We start from the raw sequence: 20,383 nt of genomic DNA on the forward strand, positions 1-20,383 counted from the left end.
TAATAGTGGATAAACATGTGAGGATTCATTTACATAAAATTGTCTATGGTAAATTCTAATGTTTTCTATTTAAAGAAACATAAATTTGAAATATTTTGAAAAATACTTGATACTAACAAAAACAGATAAATAGTCACAACATTAAAATGGTATTTGATATATGTGGTAAATCAGTTAACATGCATACAATGCATACAATGCTATTTTTTTTTTAAAATAATATCAGCCAAGATGTGTTTACATGTATCATTTAATGAATACATACATATGAAATAGCATACATGTACATATAGCATGCATCTATTATGCTTTAATATATTTGTCTATAATATCTTAGAATAGTTTAACAAAGTCTTCTCCGAGCAAACATAGCTTAGACAGATAAAAGCTCTTTTCAGCAGCAGTGATTAAGAAAATTAAAGCTGTGAAAACTCACTTAATAATAATTTGAAGAAAACAAATATCAAATTTGATTTCTTTTGCTAAAAAATTTGAATTCTCTCTTAGAGCATTTAATATTAATATTGTTATGTCCAAGTTCTGCAAATATTAGAAACAAACTCATTATTTTTTTCGTGCATTGTTAAAAAAACAACATTAATTTGGATACATCAACATTTTGTGAATTTAGGCAAGGCAGGGTGAGGATATTATCAACACTGGCAAGTTGTGCACACTTCACACCAAATAACAGTGGATTAATTAGAACAGTAGTGAAAACATGGGTGGTAAAGATAGCACTGGTATTAGCTTGTTATAAACAATATGTTATTATGGTTCAACATTTTGTTTATCAGTCAAAACACATCCAGTCTTTGGTTAAACAAATGTAGGTGAGATTTTACACAAACGTTCTTGTTTTCTATTTTACATGTTCTCTAATATGAAAAATAATATTTTCTTAAAATTTGATGTGTGGTCAATGCCACATGATGCTTTACCATGTTAATAACAGTTTGATGGCATCAGAGTATCAAGCAGTTTTATATAATGACTTTATAACAACTGCAGTATATTTTATCAAATTTGTTTGTGATATAACAATCAAAGAGAAGAAAATAAGCCACAGACTTTGACTATAGCCTATATTCTTCCCTTTGGTCAACACTATCACTTAATGATCCCATTAATACAATTTTGGTTAGCAAATTTTGCATTTACAAAACTTGCATGATTTTTACTAGAAAACAAGAATGTTTGTGACATAGCTGCAACTTCCACTTACAAGCCCATATCCCACACACGAAATGCTTCCACCCAAAATTACAATAGCTTATGTATCTGATATATATATATATATATATAGCAGAAATCTTAATAAAGGAAATAGTTGCCACAGAAAACTCAAAGGAAGAAATCAATATTAGGTTCAATAATAGTTAACTGAAGCCTAAAGTTATACTAAACACCATATTTAAGAACTATGCATACATATATTTTTGTGATATTTTAGAGCACTATACTGTCTAGCAGTTTTCACAGTAATTTTAGATCAATAAAGAACTGATACAATGTTAATTTGGTTTTCTTTAACACAACCCTAAAATTCATTAACAAATATTTGATACCATATGTTACTATCAAATTAATTTAAAGCCAATATTGTATCAATTTTTTTGTAGTTCCCCCTCTAAAGCATATATTTAACTTTGGAATAATTAATATGTAAATACAGTTCTTATATGGTGTTTATTTATTTTTCACATTTATTTTACATCAATATGTTCATGAATTTTTTTTCTTCTCTTTTCTGTATATAAAACAATTTAAAAAAATACATTGTTTTGTTCAAAGCAGTTCAATGTATAATTTTATCAAAATTTCAAATCTATAACTAAAATTTCTAGCTCACAGAAGCAAAAGCTTATCTTATGAATTTCCTTCTAAAGTAGCAATCTATATCAGAAATTATGATAAGCCACCCAAAACATGATAATGATGAATATATATTCTGTATATTACAACATTAGATTATATTTATTTGTACTGCAACAATCTGTATTCACAAGGTTTCAGAGATTATTGTCAATGCAAAATTATTTTTGTTTGTTTCCCTAAACAATGGATTGCACCTAAAAAATTGAGTGAACAATGATCTCTGCACTGACAAATATTGAAACCATTGTAAATAAAGAGTACAGTACAATAATACAGTTACCATGCACCAATGTATAAGATTGGATATGTTTTACCTCATACGACGTTCATAAGCCTCCTCTTCTTCACTTCTAGAACTTGGTTTAGGGAATTCTGTAACTCCATTGGGAAAATGAGAAGATTGTTTGGGTGGTGGAGGAGGCCCTAAAATATGAAACAATGGGTAAGAATATTAAATTTTCTATTTTATTTTTATTTTACTGAGACATACATGTACATGTACTTAATTTTGTATTGAAACTTTATTTTTTAATGTTTAAAAGAACATATCGTTTTGTGCTATCACTGTCGTGTCAATTATTACCAAGAATTGTTTTTCCTCTAATAACATAGTGCATAGCCCTTGCCAAATATACATTTAAAACAGGAAATAAATTGTGACAGAATAAACTAATGATGTACATCTCTCTTTGAAAAGCACACTGTTTAATTTACAGTTGAAGTTGCGAACTTGATGAGGAGTAAGAATACTTATAAAAGTAGAGTCATTTTGTCAAAAAATGAACCTTTTCCTTTAAAAATAAAAAGATATAATGATCTAAGACAATGAGTTTAACATCATTATAAATACAAAAGTTTGAGAAACGCTCTATAATTTTATTTCTTGTTCTTGTAGAGTGTTATGATTACTTCTTCATTTAATTTTAGGTTTTTTTTTGTGTTTTTTTTTTACTTTAAACACATGTTTATTTAATGACCCTTCAAAAAGGATCATTGAATGCTTAACAAACCTGATGATTTTACTGCTCTGCTTTTCTTCCATGAAGACAATGTTTTGGACATATGAGAATTTCCTGCTGGTTTCCCTCCCTGAGATTTCCCATATATTCCTGGTTTCCCACTTGAACTGGTTCCTGTTTCTGCCTTCTTTCCTATGCTATAAGATGACCCTTTTGATGACTCCTTTGCCTTTCCATAGAAAGACGGAGAAGGTTTACTCACAGAAGCTGGTTTAGTATTGATGCTAGGTCCTGGTTTATTCTTTGTTGTTACCAGAGCAGAGTTATTTTTTTGAGAAAATGATTCAGACTTTGCTGTATTGTCATCTTCATTTGAAAGTTGCCTTTTTAAGAAATCTCCAAGACTAATAATACCAGCAGATTTAGAATGTCCTAGAGATTTCTCATCACTACTAGATGTTGAAATTGATGGGATGGATCCTGCACTTCTAGGCTGAAGAGCTCGATTCAAATTTCCTGATGACTTTGACTTTGATACTGCTGTTACTGGTTTCTCAAATTTCTTATTATCTGAATCTTTCTTAGTTACATGCTTTGGATCAGCAAGCTTAAAACTAGGCTTTGCACCAGCTGCCAAAACAGGTAATTCTTGTTCCCCTTTTAATTCTGATGCCCATGTTAAAGGTGCCTTTGGTTTTATATCAGAATTTAACTTCATAGAGAATGATAACGTTGGACTGACTACAACAGGAACAGCTCTAAACACAACATCTTCTCCTGCATCTCGTTTCACTGAAGACATTGACTGCTGTCTTCTATCAAATGATTCTTGTAATGTCTGACCAGCTAGGCCTGAGTGGTCCTCTTCTTCCCCTAAAAGTGATTATAAATAAGAATGAACGTATCTTTAGAGAAAAACTAACCGTCAAACTTAATAGGCATCTGAAAGTCTGGAGATGACAAAACATACAAATAAGCAAAAAATAATACAAGTCTAAAGAATTGTGCAACAATAGAGATAAATTAATAAAAAGAAATAATATTATATTAACAGACAAATATTTAGACACAATAATGATCTTTGCCAGTGCAGATCTTTTGTCAAAATAAATAAATCTATGTGTGTAGTATAGTCAGTTCCAGACGATACCCATTAAGTTTGCAGATTGGTTGTTTTCTTAAAATTTTGTATTTATCTTTTTAACTAAGTTTGCTTTAATGAGGCTGCAAAGACCAAAATAAACTGTGACGTAAACATTAATTTTGAAATAACCTTTCATTCAAAATAGCAGCAGGATACCATATTAGAAAACTTTTACTTGTATATCGTAGTAAAATGACCAATTACGAAATAACTATGTATTATTCCCTTTAAAGTCTACAAATTAGGTTAATTCTATATGTAAATCATAGATATGATGATACCTAAATCAGGAAAATCATTCTCTGTTATGTCTGGAGAACTTCTGGCGCTTTGCTCATGTTGTTCAAATGACCATACTGAATCATCATTATTGCTACACTCTGATCGATGAGTGAGTTGTCCTTCTTGATTTATGCTGACTTCAGAACTTTCCGTTACCAATGTCAAGTCTGGTTCATCAGAAATACCTGCTGTAGTGTCAAGCTGTATAAAAAAAAATCAAATTGACATTGAAAATTGTTTATTACAAGCTTTTGAGTTTCCTGATGTTTGTTTGTATCTATAATTACATGTAAATTTTAGCATGTTTTGTTCTTCAAATTATTTATAATGAAAAAGCTAAAAATGAAAGTTCCAATCTTAATATCAGAAATTGTTTGTTTTGTAACAATTAAAGGAATGAGGGAGTTATTTTTAAAATTTTTTTTTTCATTAATTATGATAAAGGTTATATATATTGATTCAAAATAGCATGTACTGTCTGAACTTAAGAGTTGACACCTAAGATTAGGAATATGAAGTATGAAGTTTTTAACCTCTGATTAAAGATGCCTCACTAAGCAATTTCATGTTGTTCCTTTCCTTTGGTGATAGGGCCTAACAATAGCAGATTTATGTAGTACCTAACGTTTGATGCTAGGATTCTCACATTAATTAGTAGTTGACTTAATGCCTGACCTGTGGTTATGGAGCCTATACAATAGTAATCTTATTTTCAAAATGCACAACCTTCTATGAAATTGCCTTTCAATAACAAAGCCATGAAGCTCCTAACATTAGCATTTTTATGAATTGTCATGGTTTAATTCAGTACAAAGCTGAAGCCTTACCTGTGACAACCGTGAAAGAGCTGAATCTCCATACTTGTGTCCTACACTATTATCCACAGAGAGAGAATCAGCCGTCTTGAAGTGGTCCTGTGTCATATCAGCACTAGAAGCTGTGATCATCATTGGACTGACATCATCTGTCACATTAAAACTGGACTCTGATGTATCCAGCTTTGTTGATATCACTTCTGGCTCTAATCTAAGGCCCATCATTTCAATCAAATTGTTATTGTTACTATTCTGATTTTCATTTTTCCTCTCAGGTGTAGATTCTGTTGATTGTTCTTCCCAATCTTTGTTTTTTGTAATTAACTTCTTATGTTTTGCAATGAGATCTCGTGATTCCCGTATTAAATTGTCTAAATTTGCAAATTTTTTCTCTACAATGCTGTCATTGTCATCATTTGTAGAATCTAAAGCATGCTGACTAAGAGACAAATTATCTGTAGAAGGTAATTTTGTAGTATGCATTAAATCTAAGTCACTTAGCTGTCCATGGGTTAAAGACTTTTCATTTGTTTGGAGCGAATATTGACTTAAATGTCCATCAACATGATCCCGCCCTGAAGACTGAGTTGTCTCTGCAGTTAAATCAGTGCTATAGCTGTATTGTGTCATGGATTTGTCTCCCTTTGATAAACCGAAGCCAGATATTTGCCTTGACGGATCAAGACTATGTTGACTCAGTGAGGAATCATCTTTGATGTCATGGCTAGCAGAAGGTTCCAAACTATACTGGGATAAAGATTTAATTGCTGGGTCAGGGGAAATATTTTCTGTGGTTTCAATACTATATTGACTAAGTGGTGACACATTTTCTGACCCAATGGTGTACTGACTTAGTTCTTTACCAATCAGAGTAACTCCTGGTGTTTCAGATTTTAAACTATACTGACTTAACGTTGCACCAACTTTCTTTTCACCAGACCCCTGGTCAGAAAAATCAGATCCAAAATCACCACTTCTTGAAACAAATGCAGGAGTTTGGTTTGAACTTAAGCCAAAAGATTGTTGAGGAATAGCTCCACTTCTTACTTGGATGTCCCCTGGAGTCAAATCATACTGAGATGGTTCTGACAATAGCTGTGATGAGATCTTATCATCTGTTGTGTATGGTGTGCTGGTAAAACCACCTTTTTCTGTATATTTGCTGGAATCCAAATCTATTAAATCATCACTTGAGTTAGGCACAGACTGATCTCTTCCAGTTAATTTAAACTGACCAATGAAATCAAAAGGTCTATTTATTCCACTCACAGCATCTAGATCCATGTAGCTACTTGCAGATGTAGCAGTTGATGCTAAGCTTTCGCCAGTTCTCAGAAGTTTGCTGTCTTCCACATTGTCTTCAGCGCCTCCCAATGGTGATTCTCTAGCAGATGATTCATTCACAGCAGAACTAGAAGTATATCCCCTAGAACGATCATCACTAGATGACTGTTCCATCTGTCCAGATTTGTCAAGTAATGGATACTGAGAAAGTTCACCTTGTTTATTTGATTTCTCTAAAGGAGTTATTTCTGACAGTTCTTGTATATTTAACCTACTGGAAGAATCAGAAGAAATACTTTCATCCGCATGCTTAAAGATGAATTGGCTGCCTGGTTTTTCTATACTTGGATGTTCTAGTTTCATATGAAATACATCATATTTCCTGTCCGCTGGACTTTTACTTGGTCTTTTATCATCCATTGCTTGAAGGTTTAGTTTTTCCTGACTAGAAGAATTAAGCACCCTAGAACTTGGTTCCAGTCTAGAATCTGCTGATGTTTTACTACTGTCATCCATCTTCATGGAATGATATTGTCCACTGTAGCTTGATAATTCATCAGCCCATGACATTCCGCTACGGTATGAGCTGTCACTACGGCTATTGTCTTTTCCTTTTTGATTGACAATCTTAAAAGCTGGGGCATCTGAAGGAGAGTTATACTGCGTAGATACATTACTGTCACTGATGGGACCTGAAATTATAATAGTAGGTATATAATGATTATCTTGATTAGTATAAATCTAAGTACATGAATATTCATTGCAAAACAATTCTAGTATTGACACTATTTTAAAATGATGGTGTTAACAAACATCCTTCAAATATGCATATGTCCTTCATTTATTTTCAATTATTTCATATGGTTAAAAAAAATATGACAAATAGGTACAAATAGACATAAGTACATTGTATATGGCATCTTTTCTTTTAATAGAACTGTTACAATAATTCTTGTATAAATGAATATGCTTTTAACTATACTTTGATAAAATATAAAATGAAATCTACATAAATATGTAATGAAAGAATATTAAGAGTGTGTGTGTGTGTGTGTGTGTACCCTGGTATGTGAAATTCTAAGTAAAGCATATAATGAAACAAATCTTTTCATTTAAACATGAACTTTTCTAAAACTAAATTCTGTTTAAATGTAAGTATATCATTCTTTTACAACAAGATAATTTATGTTTGATTTTGTATTAATAAATTTGCAGAATGAAAACTTTGAAATACTTTAAAAGCACCTAGATAGAGGAAAAATAATATTACTTATGGTGCTTGATTTGGTTGTTTATACAAATTCTGTGTTATAGCTTAATATAAATATAAATGTTGTCATACACTTAAATTTGTGCTTAACCGTATTCAATGAAATCCATAATAATTAATCCTCAAAAGTGATATTGAATCCACATTAATTCAACTTTCCAAATAACGATTTCAAACTTTCTGTATTACTCTCTTTCAACTATTCTATGTCAGAAACAAAAGTTAAGCTTACAGTAGTAAAATTTGTTTCGCTAGACACAATTGGCATTTTGGAACCAATTTCTATACTGAAATGAAACTATCAGAACATAAGTATATGTACATAAGACTAGTGTATGTATAATGTATTATTAAATTATGAAGTATAAGTGCCCTCAATATTATCTGATCTAACCTGTTGATAAAGAATCAGGAGTTAGTGATCCCATGGATAATGACAAGTTACTCCCTGGGGTGCCTCCTTTCTGTGGGGGTGTAGCAATATTGGAAAAAATATCATTGGTTTGTTGCTTCAGTCGTTCTACAACACTAGGGTCAAACTCTCTAGCTCTTTCCAGTATCTGTTCGATTTGCTGAGTTTGGTAGCCAGTCTCTCCTGCCGTCCTACGATAAGTGGGTGTGACAAACTGTTCCTGTGGTTCCTTCTCCTCTGGGATGGTTCCTGTAGACATCTGGTAGGAATCCAGTGATCTTCTGGACAATGAACTGCCACTGGATGAAAGGCTTGGCTTCCCAGATTCTAAAGATCTCTGTGCACTCCTGGGAGTATCTACCTCCTGTTCAATACAACAGAATATTTTAAAACATAATACAGAAATTTTTGTTTTGCAGTAATTTAAGCAGCTTTTATAATCTATTCATGAAGATTACAGGGCTCAAATCATCATACAAAATATCAACAATTCAGAACTACAATTCCTATCTTTCCATGCAACAAAACACACTTTTAACAATTTGAGCCAATTTTCTCGATGACATATATCTTATTATGGCGCAGTGCTCTGGATCGTTTTCTAGATGACTGATATATTTTAATAGGTCACAGTGACCTTGACTGTTTTCTAAATGACTTATATATTATAATAGGTCACAGTGCCCTGGATTGTGTCCTGTTGTTTCTTACCTGTATGGTACTAAGCTCATGGGGTCTATGTTCACCAAGAAGATTTAACTTTTGTTTCTGTGGTGGACCTCTCAGGTGCTTAGTTGTCAATATTTCTCCTCTCCTTTCCTCATCAGTGTCTACCTCTGTTGTTGAATCTAAAAATTTAAATAAAATTTATAAATTTCTAATTTCATCACAATGTTATCATAATCTTCACTGTTAAATGCAGTTTCAGCCATACACATTGAAAATATCCAATACTTCATGTAAAGGTAATCCAACAACAATACAATAACAAACTAATAAAAAGTTAATTGTCGCAGCCCTAATATAAAAAATTAATGAGTTAAAGTAAAAAGATTACACAATAATAAATCTGTCTGCTGCAAAATCATTTTCAAATATACAGCTTCCTCTGTACAGTGTAAAATACCGTAAAATAAGTATGACATTCAATATAATATAATCCCACCTGTCATTTAATAAATAGTGGTCACTATGGAATAATTAATTAATTCGTTTTCAATTAGGCATATAATCTGTAGTATGAATTACCTTGGAAACTAAAGCCTTATTAGTAAGTTATTGATTAACACTTCAAAATAAGTCTAAAATTAAAACCTCATTAATAATAAGCCAACATTTTTACAAATCTTTAAAGTAACACTTTATTCAGGGAAAAAGGACAATTATAATCATCATTTTGTTATATGGAAGACCCTAACACCTGAGCAAAAGTTAATTAAGTAACATAGACATTTGTATTCACAAAAATTTAATGACACATTCTAATGACAATTTACTGTTATAGAAAAAATATCTTCAAAACAAAATGACTTCTCTGTAATACATATCTGTGACAGTATGACACACTAATATTTTGTTTTTATATTCAGTAAACTAAAAAATTGTGGTTAAATTCCAAAATTTAACACACAATTTGATAAGTACTTATCATCAAAATGTACATGTGTACAAAGTTTCAAGTTGATGTGACCACAGCTTCATGGTAATATAACTAAACAAATACCTTCAACCTGAGAATGTAATGTTACATTGAATATGAAAATTATACTGGTCAAAACTGTAATTTGGCATATAATATTAAAAAGTTCACATCATAATGATCATGTGTACTAAGTTTCAAGTTGATCAAGTTGAAAAATCATCAATTTTTCCATTTATAAAGGGAAATAACTCAGGAAAGGTGAAAGTGATGCCACCCAATTTAAACTATATGTAAGAGGTGGTTATAAACATAGTGTATAAGTTTCATTGCATTTAGTAAAGGCAAACTAAAAAAAGAAAAAAAGAAATTATTTAGCGAGAAAGAAGATGGAAATATCAGAAACAGCTATCTATCAATTGTACATCTCGGTAAATTCAATTTCTAATAATAATTTTATAGTTGACAACTAAACCAATGGAAATATGCATAAAATATTTGCCAATGATCCATAATAAAATAATAATCAATAAGTTGAAACTTGTGTTAACTGTGGCCTATTTTTATTACAATACTCAGATTGCAAGTAAAATTTCTTATGAGAAAGAAGGACTCATGTTTGAATTTTCAATCTCTTCGGTTAAAAATTAATCAACAACCTGTGAAATAACTCTAAAAATAAGAAGGTATTACATACCTTCTGAAGTGACATCAGGAGTCAATCTTTTCTCCTCCTCTGCCATCTGGTATTTAAGTCTCTCCTGTTCAGCATGAAGTCTAAGATGTGCCATATCATGCCTCTGTAATATGGCCTCTTTCTGTTTCTGTATTTCTTCTAATTGTTTCTTTAATTCCTGTTGTCTGTTATCATATATTTCATTATGATCTTTTCCTGTACTCAGACCTGATGTATCCATATCTGATTCGGTTGACTGGGCTGATCGTCTTCCGTTCATTGGTAATTTAGGGCTCCCTCTGTCTGTAGATGATGACATTACTGTATCATCTAAATCTCTTCTATCATCTGATTCCATTGTAGAGTCGAATTCTGTCTGTCTAAATTTACCCCCAGAATCATGAACTTGAGTGTAAGGTGATTCCTGAAGAGATTCATCAAAAGGAAGAGACTTTCTTACATCTCTATATTTATTATTAGTCTGACTAACTTCTGCTTTACTGTTTTTCTCTTTCTCAAGTCCCAATCTTTGTGCATAGTATGGATCTGAAGCCAGTTGTGTCACGAGTGATGATATAGCTGTCTTACTTGGTGATAGTTCTGTTGTTTGTGTATTAGTCTGGATTACCTCAGAAGGGGGAGGTGGAGGAATATTTGCTTGACTATCTACTACTGGGAGTTGTTCATCTCCTTTGCTGGTTTCAGGAGATTGACCAGCTAATTGTGGAAACCTATGAAGTAACTCCTGTCGTCTTTTTTCAATTTCAGCTCTAGTATCAGCCAGCACCTTTTTACTTTGTTCATGACGTTGTAGTAAATATTGTTGATAATCTTTTATCTTTTTAGTTTGGTCTTGTTGAGCAGCATAGGATGTTACTGGTATCAGACCGACCGTGGATGGAATGGGAAGAGATGGAGTAGGAAAAGTCTGTGGATAGTACTCTCCAGATGACCCAGATAATGAACTCATTGACAATGAAGGAGGATGATGAACAGACTCACGACTAAACACAGAAACTGGTGCTACACTGGGAGGAACATATTGTTGCTGTGATTGGACTGCTGGCTGTCTCACTCCATAACTTCCAGCTTCATGCTGGGTCTGGATCTGTGAGAGGGCTGATGTGTAGGTTGGAGGCTGCATCCTACTACTAACATTTACTGTTGACAGTTGGGGCATGTCCCCCTGTTGTCGATGAGATAAAGGAATGTACTGCTTTGGTAATGATGCTACAACTGGTTCCCTTGGCAACAGAGTAACTGGTAAGGGATATGGTTGTTCTGATACTGTCATACCGATTCTGTCAGTATGCTGCACTGACATGTACTGTTGTTGGATTTGTGGCACTGGCATATACTGTTGTTGGATTTGTGGCACTGGCATATACTGTTGTTGGATTTGTGGCTGGGATGCACCAGCTGTTGTCAAATTTGGTTTTGCTGTGATGGAACCAGTTGACAATGGAGGTTGATGCATACTTTGTGGTACAGACCAAGAATATCCAGAGGACATCTGTTCTCTAGGTACAGCATGTCCATTCATAAGCTGGGTATGTACGGGAGGATACCCTTCATTATGAGATAATGTAGATTGGGCTGTTTGTTTGTATGCAGCATGTTCCCTTTCTAGAGCTTTCAATTTTTCCTCTAACACTCGTTTTTGGTTTCTGAAAAAAAATCAAATCAATGAAGATAAGAAAACAGCAAACGACCTGTAAGATAATGAAACAAAATAAGAATGTTTCAGTTAAAATGGAAAGACAAATTTAATGTAATTTATCATGATATTGCAAAATTCAATTCCTACTTTCATTGAACAACACATGGACATGGGTGTTAAAAACCAATCTCAAAAGTAAATAAATAAAATAAAATAATTTTGTTTCATACAAATTCTTAAAATATTAATGAATAATATTAATAAGTTAATTTTCTTGGAGATTGTCATACTATGAAGTTTATTGAATTAATGTTATTTGCCACTAGCCAGTGTTTAAAAGAACAGAACATTTGACAGATAAACTGACTGGAAAACGAGGCAAGCAAACTTCAACTTCTTGGGCAAGGCAGGACAAAATTTAATGAAAAATAGCAAATCAGTATTTTTGTAGATAATACACAAATGTTCTGTTCAGGCAAAGACAAGAACAAATTTGTCAAAAGAGCAGATAAAGTTTCATTGACATTGAATAATTACTGCAAAATGGTGGCAACTCTTCAATTGGACTTGCCAAACAACAAAACTCAACTTTGCTAAATTTCTGACACCTTGTAAAGGGTACAAGTTACTGAAAGCTTATTTGTGCACTTTAACATGGAATAATGTGTGAGCTATTAATACAGAGTTTAAATATAAGTTCAACCAGGAAACTCCATCCACAGTAAGTACAAAATCAGTTATAGACACCAAACAGCATCAGGTATTTTAATGTGACAAGCTATTTGCTGTGATGTAAAGTGAGAGCCAATTTGCAGTAAGTTATATCACCTCCTATGTGCAAAACAAGATTGCCACACTTGATGACAATGTTTTCTAATGAAACTGTAATGAAATATGTCTTCTTGCGCCAACCCTAAATAATTTAGAACCACTAATGGGAAATCATTTGTTTACATGTTCTTTTTTCTTTTAGATTTATTTACACCTAGGGTACACAGGACCTTTATTATAATTTGTTTGAGGCAAAAAATGTCATAAATATTTCAAAATATGTAAATTTTGTCCCTCTAATTGGTCTAAATTACAGCAAATAATCCTTAAAATGAAATCCCCTTTAGGTATTTTTACATGTAGTGACCAACTATTTTTACAAATTTTGAATTACGCAAAGTTTACATTTTTTTTCTTCTTTTTTGCTTTTCTAGAACATATTTTTGCTTGTCTTAATATGATGTGTTAGGGTTACTTTAAATATGGTGTTTAAGTGAAGTTACAATCAGGCTTAGTCACATCTTTTAAAAGATGTTTTCCATACTACTTTGGCATGTTGAGCTATTGATAAAAAAAACTCTTTTTCCTAATAACAAATATCATGGAATATTCTTGAAACAGATGCATATTTGTGTAGAATGCACATAAATTAACATTCTTAAAGTCGTATAAAATTTATCATATCTAAATACTAAATGGTCTAACCTAAATTCCTCAATTAATACAACCATCCATTGATATCTTTTACAAATTTATATGTTGTTGTTATATGAATTTCTGTTTCATTCACATACAATGAAAATATGGTTGCCTTATTTGATTTTAATGTATCAACCATCGTATTGCTAGATTCAAAATGAAAATGTTCAAAGGAGTTCAAATCGTAAAAATAAAAAACAAAATTTGTGACATTGCCCGTTTACCATTCCTTGATAATAAGTGTATATATATGGAATTCAGGATTAAAATATAACATGATCTCAAATATCAAGAACATGAGAATATGCATAGTAGTAACAATATATTAGTGGAAAATTACATTTGAAGTTTTGAGGAAGGATATATATGCTTATCACCCTTGATTCATGAGGAGGGATATATATCCTTATCACCCTTGCTTAATGAGGAGGAGAGAAATGTGATAATGATGTTGATTGCTTGAGCATGAATACTTACATCATATTAGTACCATACGCCATCAGATTTAATATCGGACTGTAAATGTTTAAAGTATCATTTTATTTCTTTTAGGAAATCAATCTGATTTTCATCTTACCAGATGAAAATGCAGTTTGAAATCTTAGCTTCATATTAGGAGGCATATGAAATAGTTAAAAGTCAAATGTTTTTTCATTCATGACATTTTTATTTTTTTGGTCAGAACATAATCAGAACAGCTATCATGATAACAGGGATAATATGAGACTCTTTCCAAAATACAAAACTTTTTTTGTGCAACTTTGATATCTTAGTATAACTTTTTATAGGATAGATCCCTTTAACCCTTTCCTCCATTGATTTAATTTTTTTGCATAGTTGATTCGCATAAGGATTTTTCAATAAAATGCTAAAAATATGCTTTAAAGTATTAATGCATTGCGAAAAACAAATATTTCATCAAATAAATTAAAGTTGGATATTCCTACGATATTCCTTTTCATATTGGATACAAATTTTATTCAGTCTACTGCAGACACTTTGTAGTCAAAGCGTTTCAACTTAGGTACTACACAGGCGTCAAAAGGCGTCATTATGGAGTAAAGGGGGTGGCGTCAAAAGGCGTCACTATGGAGGAAAGGGTTAACAAAAATTACAAAATTCAACTCTATAATCTTTTAAACATTTTTGTGCAACTCTGATGATCAAAATGATTCAGCACATTACATATGAGTCTTTGAAATCTTTTACACTAAAATTGAATTACAAAGATTAACCTTTCAAAAATCCAAAACCTAAAAGTTGACGGATCCTTTTAGGTCTCTATGAATACTTGACATATCTCTATCATAAGCAAACGATCGCCACTTACTCTAACTCTTTCTGTTGTTCTAATACTGAGTCAACAGATATGTCAGCTGTACCTTCAGGAGCACTGAGTTTGGTAGGAACCTCATCTGTCTGAGTACCAGGAACATGTCTAGATGCAGTAAACTCATTCCTACCAGATTCTTGTACCTACAAAGATAACAGATACATTAGAACATTCAAAAACTTGTTTTTACTGACTTCTCAGATGGACATGACACATCAATATTTAACATTTAAGGAGGTGGGCGCGATGGTACAAAAAATTCAGCAAAAAATTAAACATTTTTTTTCATTACAAATTTCATTTATTACACTATTCGTTGTTACTTTATGATATGGTACAAAAATCAACCAAACAAATCAATTTGTTTTGGCCCCAGATGACTTTTAAAATGTTTATATCATTGAAAAATTCTAAATTATCTCCCTTTGGTAAAAAAATTGTCATTTTTTTGCATTAAAATTGAAATGACTTTTTTAACTCATAGGTGACCTATATTTTTTGTTTTGTTTCAAATAAGCTTAACTTCAACTAAACTAAAGAATAGGATAAAGTTTATTTATAGAAAAAAATAGCAAAATCTTATATTTAATAAGAATGCATCTTTAATTCATCCATGCCAAGTAAGTTTTATTTGGTTTTAAAGTAATGCTTGCTCTATAAATGCAATGAGTAATGGTATATCTTAACAATACAATTTGGAGTGTTTATACTTTTCCCAGGACAAAAGTCCTAGATACACTTGAAATGTACTGAAACTTGATCTTCACATAACATAAAATACTTTATAAAATAATAAGGAGATGTGGCATGATTGCCAATGAGACAACTCTAAAACAGAGAACAATAGGAGTTAATATATAAAGGTAATCTCCTTAAAAAAAAAAGCAAAACAAAACTCAAGCTTGACATAAGGACAGAGAGAAAAACAGGACAGACCACATTAATTTTAATCTGACAACGGACTATGATAATAAATCTGTAAGTATTCTTGTTCTTTGTCATATTGGAAATAAGCTTCTTGACTTATCAAACTACAGACATTTACAGGACCAGGATATATATAGAGGTAAAATGATTGGATTATAATATTCAGAAACCTACCTTAATTGTAGTATCATCAGGAATATCAAGATCAACATTAGATTTAGATATCCATTCATCTCTTTGGGATTTTATTTTATCCATTAACTTTTTTAACACTTTTTCTGGAAAAAACAAGGGAAACAAATAAATTTATCATATACTTAGACTAAATAACATATGATTTTTACTGTATGATAATAGCATTAAATTAACGTAAATTCCATATTTTTCGAATTGGTGCTCAGCGGGCTGATATGAAAAGTTTATCACATGCTTCGATTGTTATCACATGCCTTTCCGTAAAGTTATCATATGGCATTCCGGTGATACTCAGCAAATTCTGGAAAATACCCCTCAATGCTACGTTTTCAGTGAAATAGTGTACAAAACAATTATTTAGATACTGAGAAGTATATTGTGTAAAATAATAGAAAAAAAAAAATAAAAATAAAAAAACAAACAAATTATTAAATAAATGCATTCTTTATAAGTTTCAAATATAATTTAGAAAGTTACTTTGAAAAGGTTGACTTTTCCAAACAGTGTTCATTATGTATATTGTTGTTTTTTTTGGTTTGACGAGTTGTCCATTTTAAAAATGTTTTCTCCTCTGTTGAGGCATATGGTAGAAAGATTTGATATGTACTAAATTTGGGGCCGACGTCCGTGAACTTTTTAATCTTTGAACTTCTATTTGGGAACCACGTAAAAGGATCAATATATGAATCTGTTATTTTTCTCCACTGTTGAAGCATATGATAAAAAGATCATAACATGTCATTTTTCATATCGCATGTATTATCAGCCCTCTGTCAATATCAGCCCTCGAGCCATGGGCTGATATTGAACCTAGGGATGATAATACATGCGATATGAAAAATGCCATGTAATAATCTGATAATATCACACTTTCATCAAATCTGTAGAATATTAAATCATCAGTTTATTTCTGCAGCTATCCATTGTAATAGTTTAGGGCATCTTACAAAACAAAAGCGAAACTTCCTAACATCCTTTATCTATCATTTGCCTTTTTAAAAAATTATGTCAACCCTCTTCAAACCACAGTTTGTTTTCTAGAACAGACATCTTCTTTCAAATTCAAATAGAAAGCCTTTTTTAAATTATGCTTACAGTAAGTTATTTTGTATGCCTCTATGTTACAAATTTTATACAAATAATCAGCCAATTTTTTACATCTGTCCTTATAACTTACAACTTTATCTAGAGTAATCTAACTAATTTGGTAAGTCTTGAAATAAATATAGCTCCAGTGAAATAGCTAACTATGACTTTACTTTATGTTGCAACCTCACTATACCTGGTTTCTTTACTGGTGACTTTTCTCCCTGTGTTCTTGGTAAATTAGTCATATCTTTAAGAACAGGTGGAATTCTGGGTAATGTAGGTTCCTGGACAGGTGTTCCTTCAGTCATCATGGATACCTCTAATGATTCTGTGGCAGAAGGCGTCTCTGGAGGTGGGTGTGGGTCTAATGCTAGACTTAAATCACCTACATAATCTGAAAATAATTTATTTCAAATGATAGATTTCTTTATTGAAGTTAGGTCTTTAACTTTATAAATCAAATAATTAGGGTGGTTAATATTCAAACAGGAAGATAATTGTAACTTTAGGGACACAGATGTGCCTGTGATGGGTAGGGCTATAAATAACTCAATGAACTGATTCATTTTTATTACTGGAAGAGATGGGAAAACTCCTCTTTTAACCTATGCACTGTGTGTTAACAAAAGTATAGCTTTACATGTTGAATAAAGGAAAGTAATACATGTATAATGGAATAAGAATGTGCAACAGATTTATTGTTGAAGAACCATGTTGTACCTTGGAAATTGTATTCACAGTATGATTCACATCGCATCAATTATCCAATATTTTTCATCTATTATTTTCAGCAGTATTGGTCACAAATTTGTCATGTGGTAATCAATCATTTTGTACATTGTATTATTTTATCTTTTTACGTATATGAATTAAACAATTCATTAACAACAACGGCATTTTATTTTTTGTTGGTATGAGAAAGAACCTACCTGTTTGAGCCATGTACATGTCTTCAAATGCTGTTTCTAAATTTCTCTGGTGGTCTTCTCTGTCTTCTACCCTTTTGTGAGGTGGCTCAAAAACTTGTTTCTGTTGAAAAGAAAACATTGTAAAAGATATAAAAAGCTTTTAATAAAGCAAGGAACATGTCATCTAATTGACAGCTAAAAGCTTGGATGGTTTGGTTGTTGTCACAGACATCAAGACATTCTGACTAAACAATCTAAAACCATTTCTGAAGTTTGTATCACACTGGATAATTGAAATCTGGAACATTTCATGGAAAATAACTGCAGATGAAGGACATCAGAGATAAAAGTAAAAGTTCAATCTAGTATTTATGTAAAGTTACAGAGGAAGTATTGAATCACATGACATAAATAGTAAACCTTAAGTCCAAATAATTGTGGCATCTTGAAAGGCTATTTTATTTTTTAGTTGTGAGGTCGCCCTGCACCTCAAGACATCATTATTATATTAACTAGATAACCATAGATAACCATATGTTAAACAATTATTTTGAAAACAACCAAATGAATATGTCCAGTAAAAACTCTTTGATAATCAATTAAACATGAAAAAAATACTCTGTTAATAGAAATAACTATTCAATTGGAACAAATTTTACTTAACCCTTTCGCCGATGAGTCCCAGTTTGCTGGGATTCAGGCTCCATACAGCTGACAATGAATACCGTTTTACCGGGATCGGAATACCTCTTTTATATTTTCCGTTCAAAACAGTGCAAACACGAGTCATCTTTCTTTGTTGAATACCCAGATGAAAGTGTAAACATGGCACTTCCGTTTGTTGAAAACCGTGTCAAAATCAAAGGAAATTTACAGAATTTACAAGAATTTGAAATGAGGGAACATTTTTTTTTGAAAGAATATGGAAGAATTGAAGCCAAACTAGTATACTTTTTTTTACATAATATGTTGTTTTAAGTACAAAACACTTGGAATGAACATCGTTTAGTGTATTAAAGGAATTTGTACAGCCTCATTAAATTTTAAAAAATTTTGCCGTTTTGGGTTAAAAAATTATGATTTTGGGTCAAAGAGCAGAATTTTGAGAATTTCACCTAGATAATGCCGAAAATTTGAAAATTTGAATATTTTATGAAGAAAAAATTATCAAAACATGAACAAAACTGTGAACATGGTGTTAGTGAATGAAATAAAGACATCAATAACTACAGACAAGTTTTTATTGACATTTATTAACTCCCACTTGAGTAATAGTAGCCAGGGAAGCCATCATCTCAGAGTAGCTTCTGTCTGGGCAGCAATCGGTGAAAGGGTTAAGAAGATAGTAAACTTACTGGAATGTTTGCAACAACGTGTAATCTCCTTTCTCTGTCTGCTCTCTGTAAATCACTAAGATCCATCATCATCTTATCACAGTCCTAAAAAATACATATTATTAAACAAATTATTGTAATACAAACAAGTATATTATACAAAACATTAAAACTTGTACAGGACAATAACTACATGAAAAGTCATGAGAAACTCAAAAACAATTGTAATCTTAACCTTTTTTTTAATTTAAGATTCAACCAACCAATTTACACCTAGAAAATAGATGTGTCAAAATTAGAAATAAGACAGTTTTTTTTACTAAATAAAGTTGAGATGTCATTGTGGAAAGTTAACTAAATGGACGTCAATTATAAAAGCCATATATTGGACTAAGATTTGAGAACAACAAAAAACACATCAATTAGTGGGGCATTGAATTGGCTATTGATTTAGAGTTTTATTCCATTATGATGTCAATTTGGATGTTGATTTTAAGAATACTTCAATGAGAGAATAGATGCCAACCTAAGTCTTACATATATATTTTTCATCGACTTTAAAAGTTTCTATTTTTCTTTTTTTTTATAGAACAGTTACTCGATGAAAACATACATGACTAAGTATTTCTTTTTCCAGAGCATTATTATGTCTGACTCTTGCCCTGGCCATTCTATCATTACTCAGTCTGACTAACTCCTGAGATCTCTCCCTAATTCTTCTCTCTTCTTCCTCAGCTGCTGCTCGAGCATCTCCCTGTAAAAAAATATATCACAATTTGATATAAAACACATGCTGACAATACCGTGACTGGACACATTATGTATAAATTGTTAATGATTTTTTTTTCAAAAGTTAACATTTATATTTTTTTTGCAATTGTAACCTTTTAGACAAGAGTGCACACGCTGAAATGTCTCACCTTCTATACTAATCATTGATATTATGTTGATAGTCCTAAGTATAAAGCTTTATTACAACTGTCTCATAAACTTAACATTAACCAAGATAACTAAACACAGACCAATGAACCATGAAAATGAGGTCAAGGTCAGATGAACCATGCCAGGCAGACATGTACAGCTAACAATGCTTCTATACAACATATAT

At 31.7% G+C, this 20,383-nt stretch overlaps 1 protein-coding gene across 10 annotated transcripts in view; it reads right to left on the reverse strand.

Moving 5' to 3' along the window:
• LOC143067763 (uncharacterized) overlaps positions 1 to 20,383 on the reverse strand; it is a 50,617-nt gene that overhangs the window by 13,119 nt on the left and 17,115 nt on the right. For 9 of the 10 annotated variants that reach the window (XM_076241275.1, XM_076241266.1, XM_076241274.1 and 6 more), the window contains exons 8-21: positions 19,889 to 20,029; positions 19,297 to 19,380; positions 17,963 to 18,062; positions 17,227 to 17,427; positions 15,924 to 16,027; positions 14,820 to 14,965; positions 13,967 to 14,005; positions 10,381 to 12,026; positions 8,756 to 8,892; positions 8,027 to 8,408; positions 5,091 to 7,054; positions 4,263 to 4,464; positions 2,889 to 3,710; positions 2,193 to 2,301 (exon numbers count right to left, since the gene is read on the reverse strand). In XM_076241275.1, the coding sequence (XP_076097390.1) occupies positions 2,193 to 2,301; positions 2,889 to 3,710; positions 4,263 to 4,464; positions 5,091 to 7,054; positions 8,027 to 8,408; positions 8,756 to 8,892; positions 10,381 to 12,026; positions 13,967 to 14,005; positions 14,820 to 14,965; positions 15,924 to 16,027; positions 17,227 to 17,427; positions 17,963 to 18,062; positions 19,297 to 19,380; positions 19,889 to 20,029 (6,077 nt within the window). The remainder of the gene's footprint in view (positions 1 to 2,192; positions 2,302 to 2,888; positions 3,711 to 4,262; positions 4,465 to 5,090; positions 7,055 to 8,026; positions 8,409 to 8,755; positions 8,893 to 10,380; positions 12,027 to 13,966; positions 14,006 to 14,819; positions 14,966 to 15,923; positions 16,028 to 17,226; positions 17,428 to 17,962; positions 18,063 to 19,296; positions 19,381 to 19,888; positions 20,030 to 20,383) is intronic. The other variant, XM_076241269.1, reaches the window with a different exon arrangement.

This window comes from Mytilus galloprovincialis, chromosome 3 (genome assembly GCF_965363235.1).
Source record: "Mytilus galloprovincialis chromosome 3, xbMytGall1.hap1.1, whole genome shotgun sequence".
NCBI lineage: Eukaryota > Metazoa > Mollusca > Bivalvia > Mytilida > Mytilidae > Mytilus > Mytilus galloprovincialis.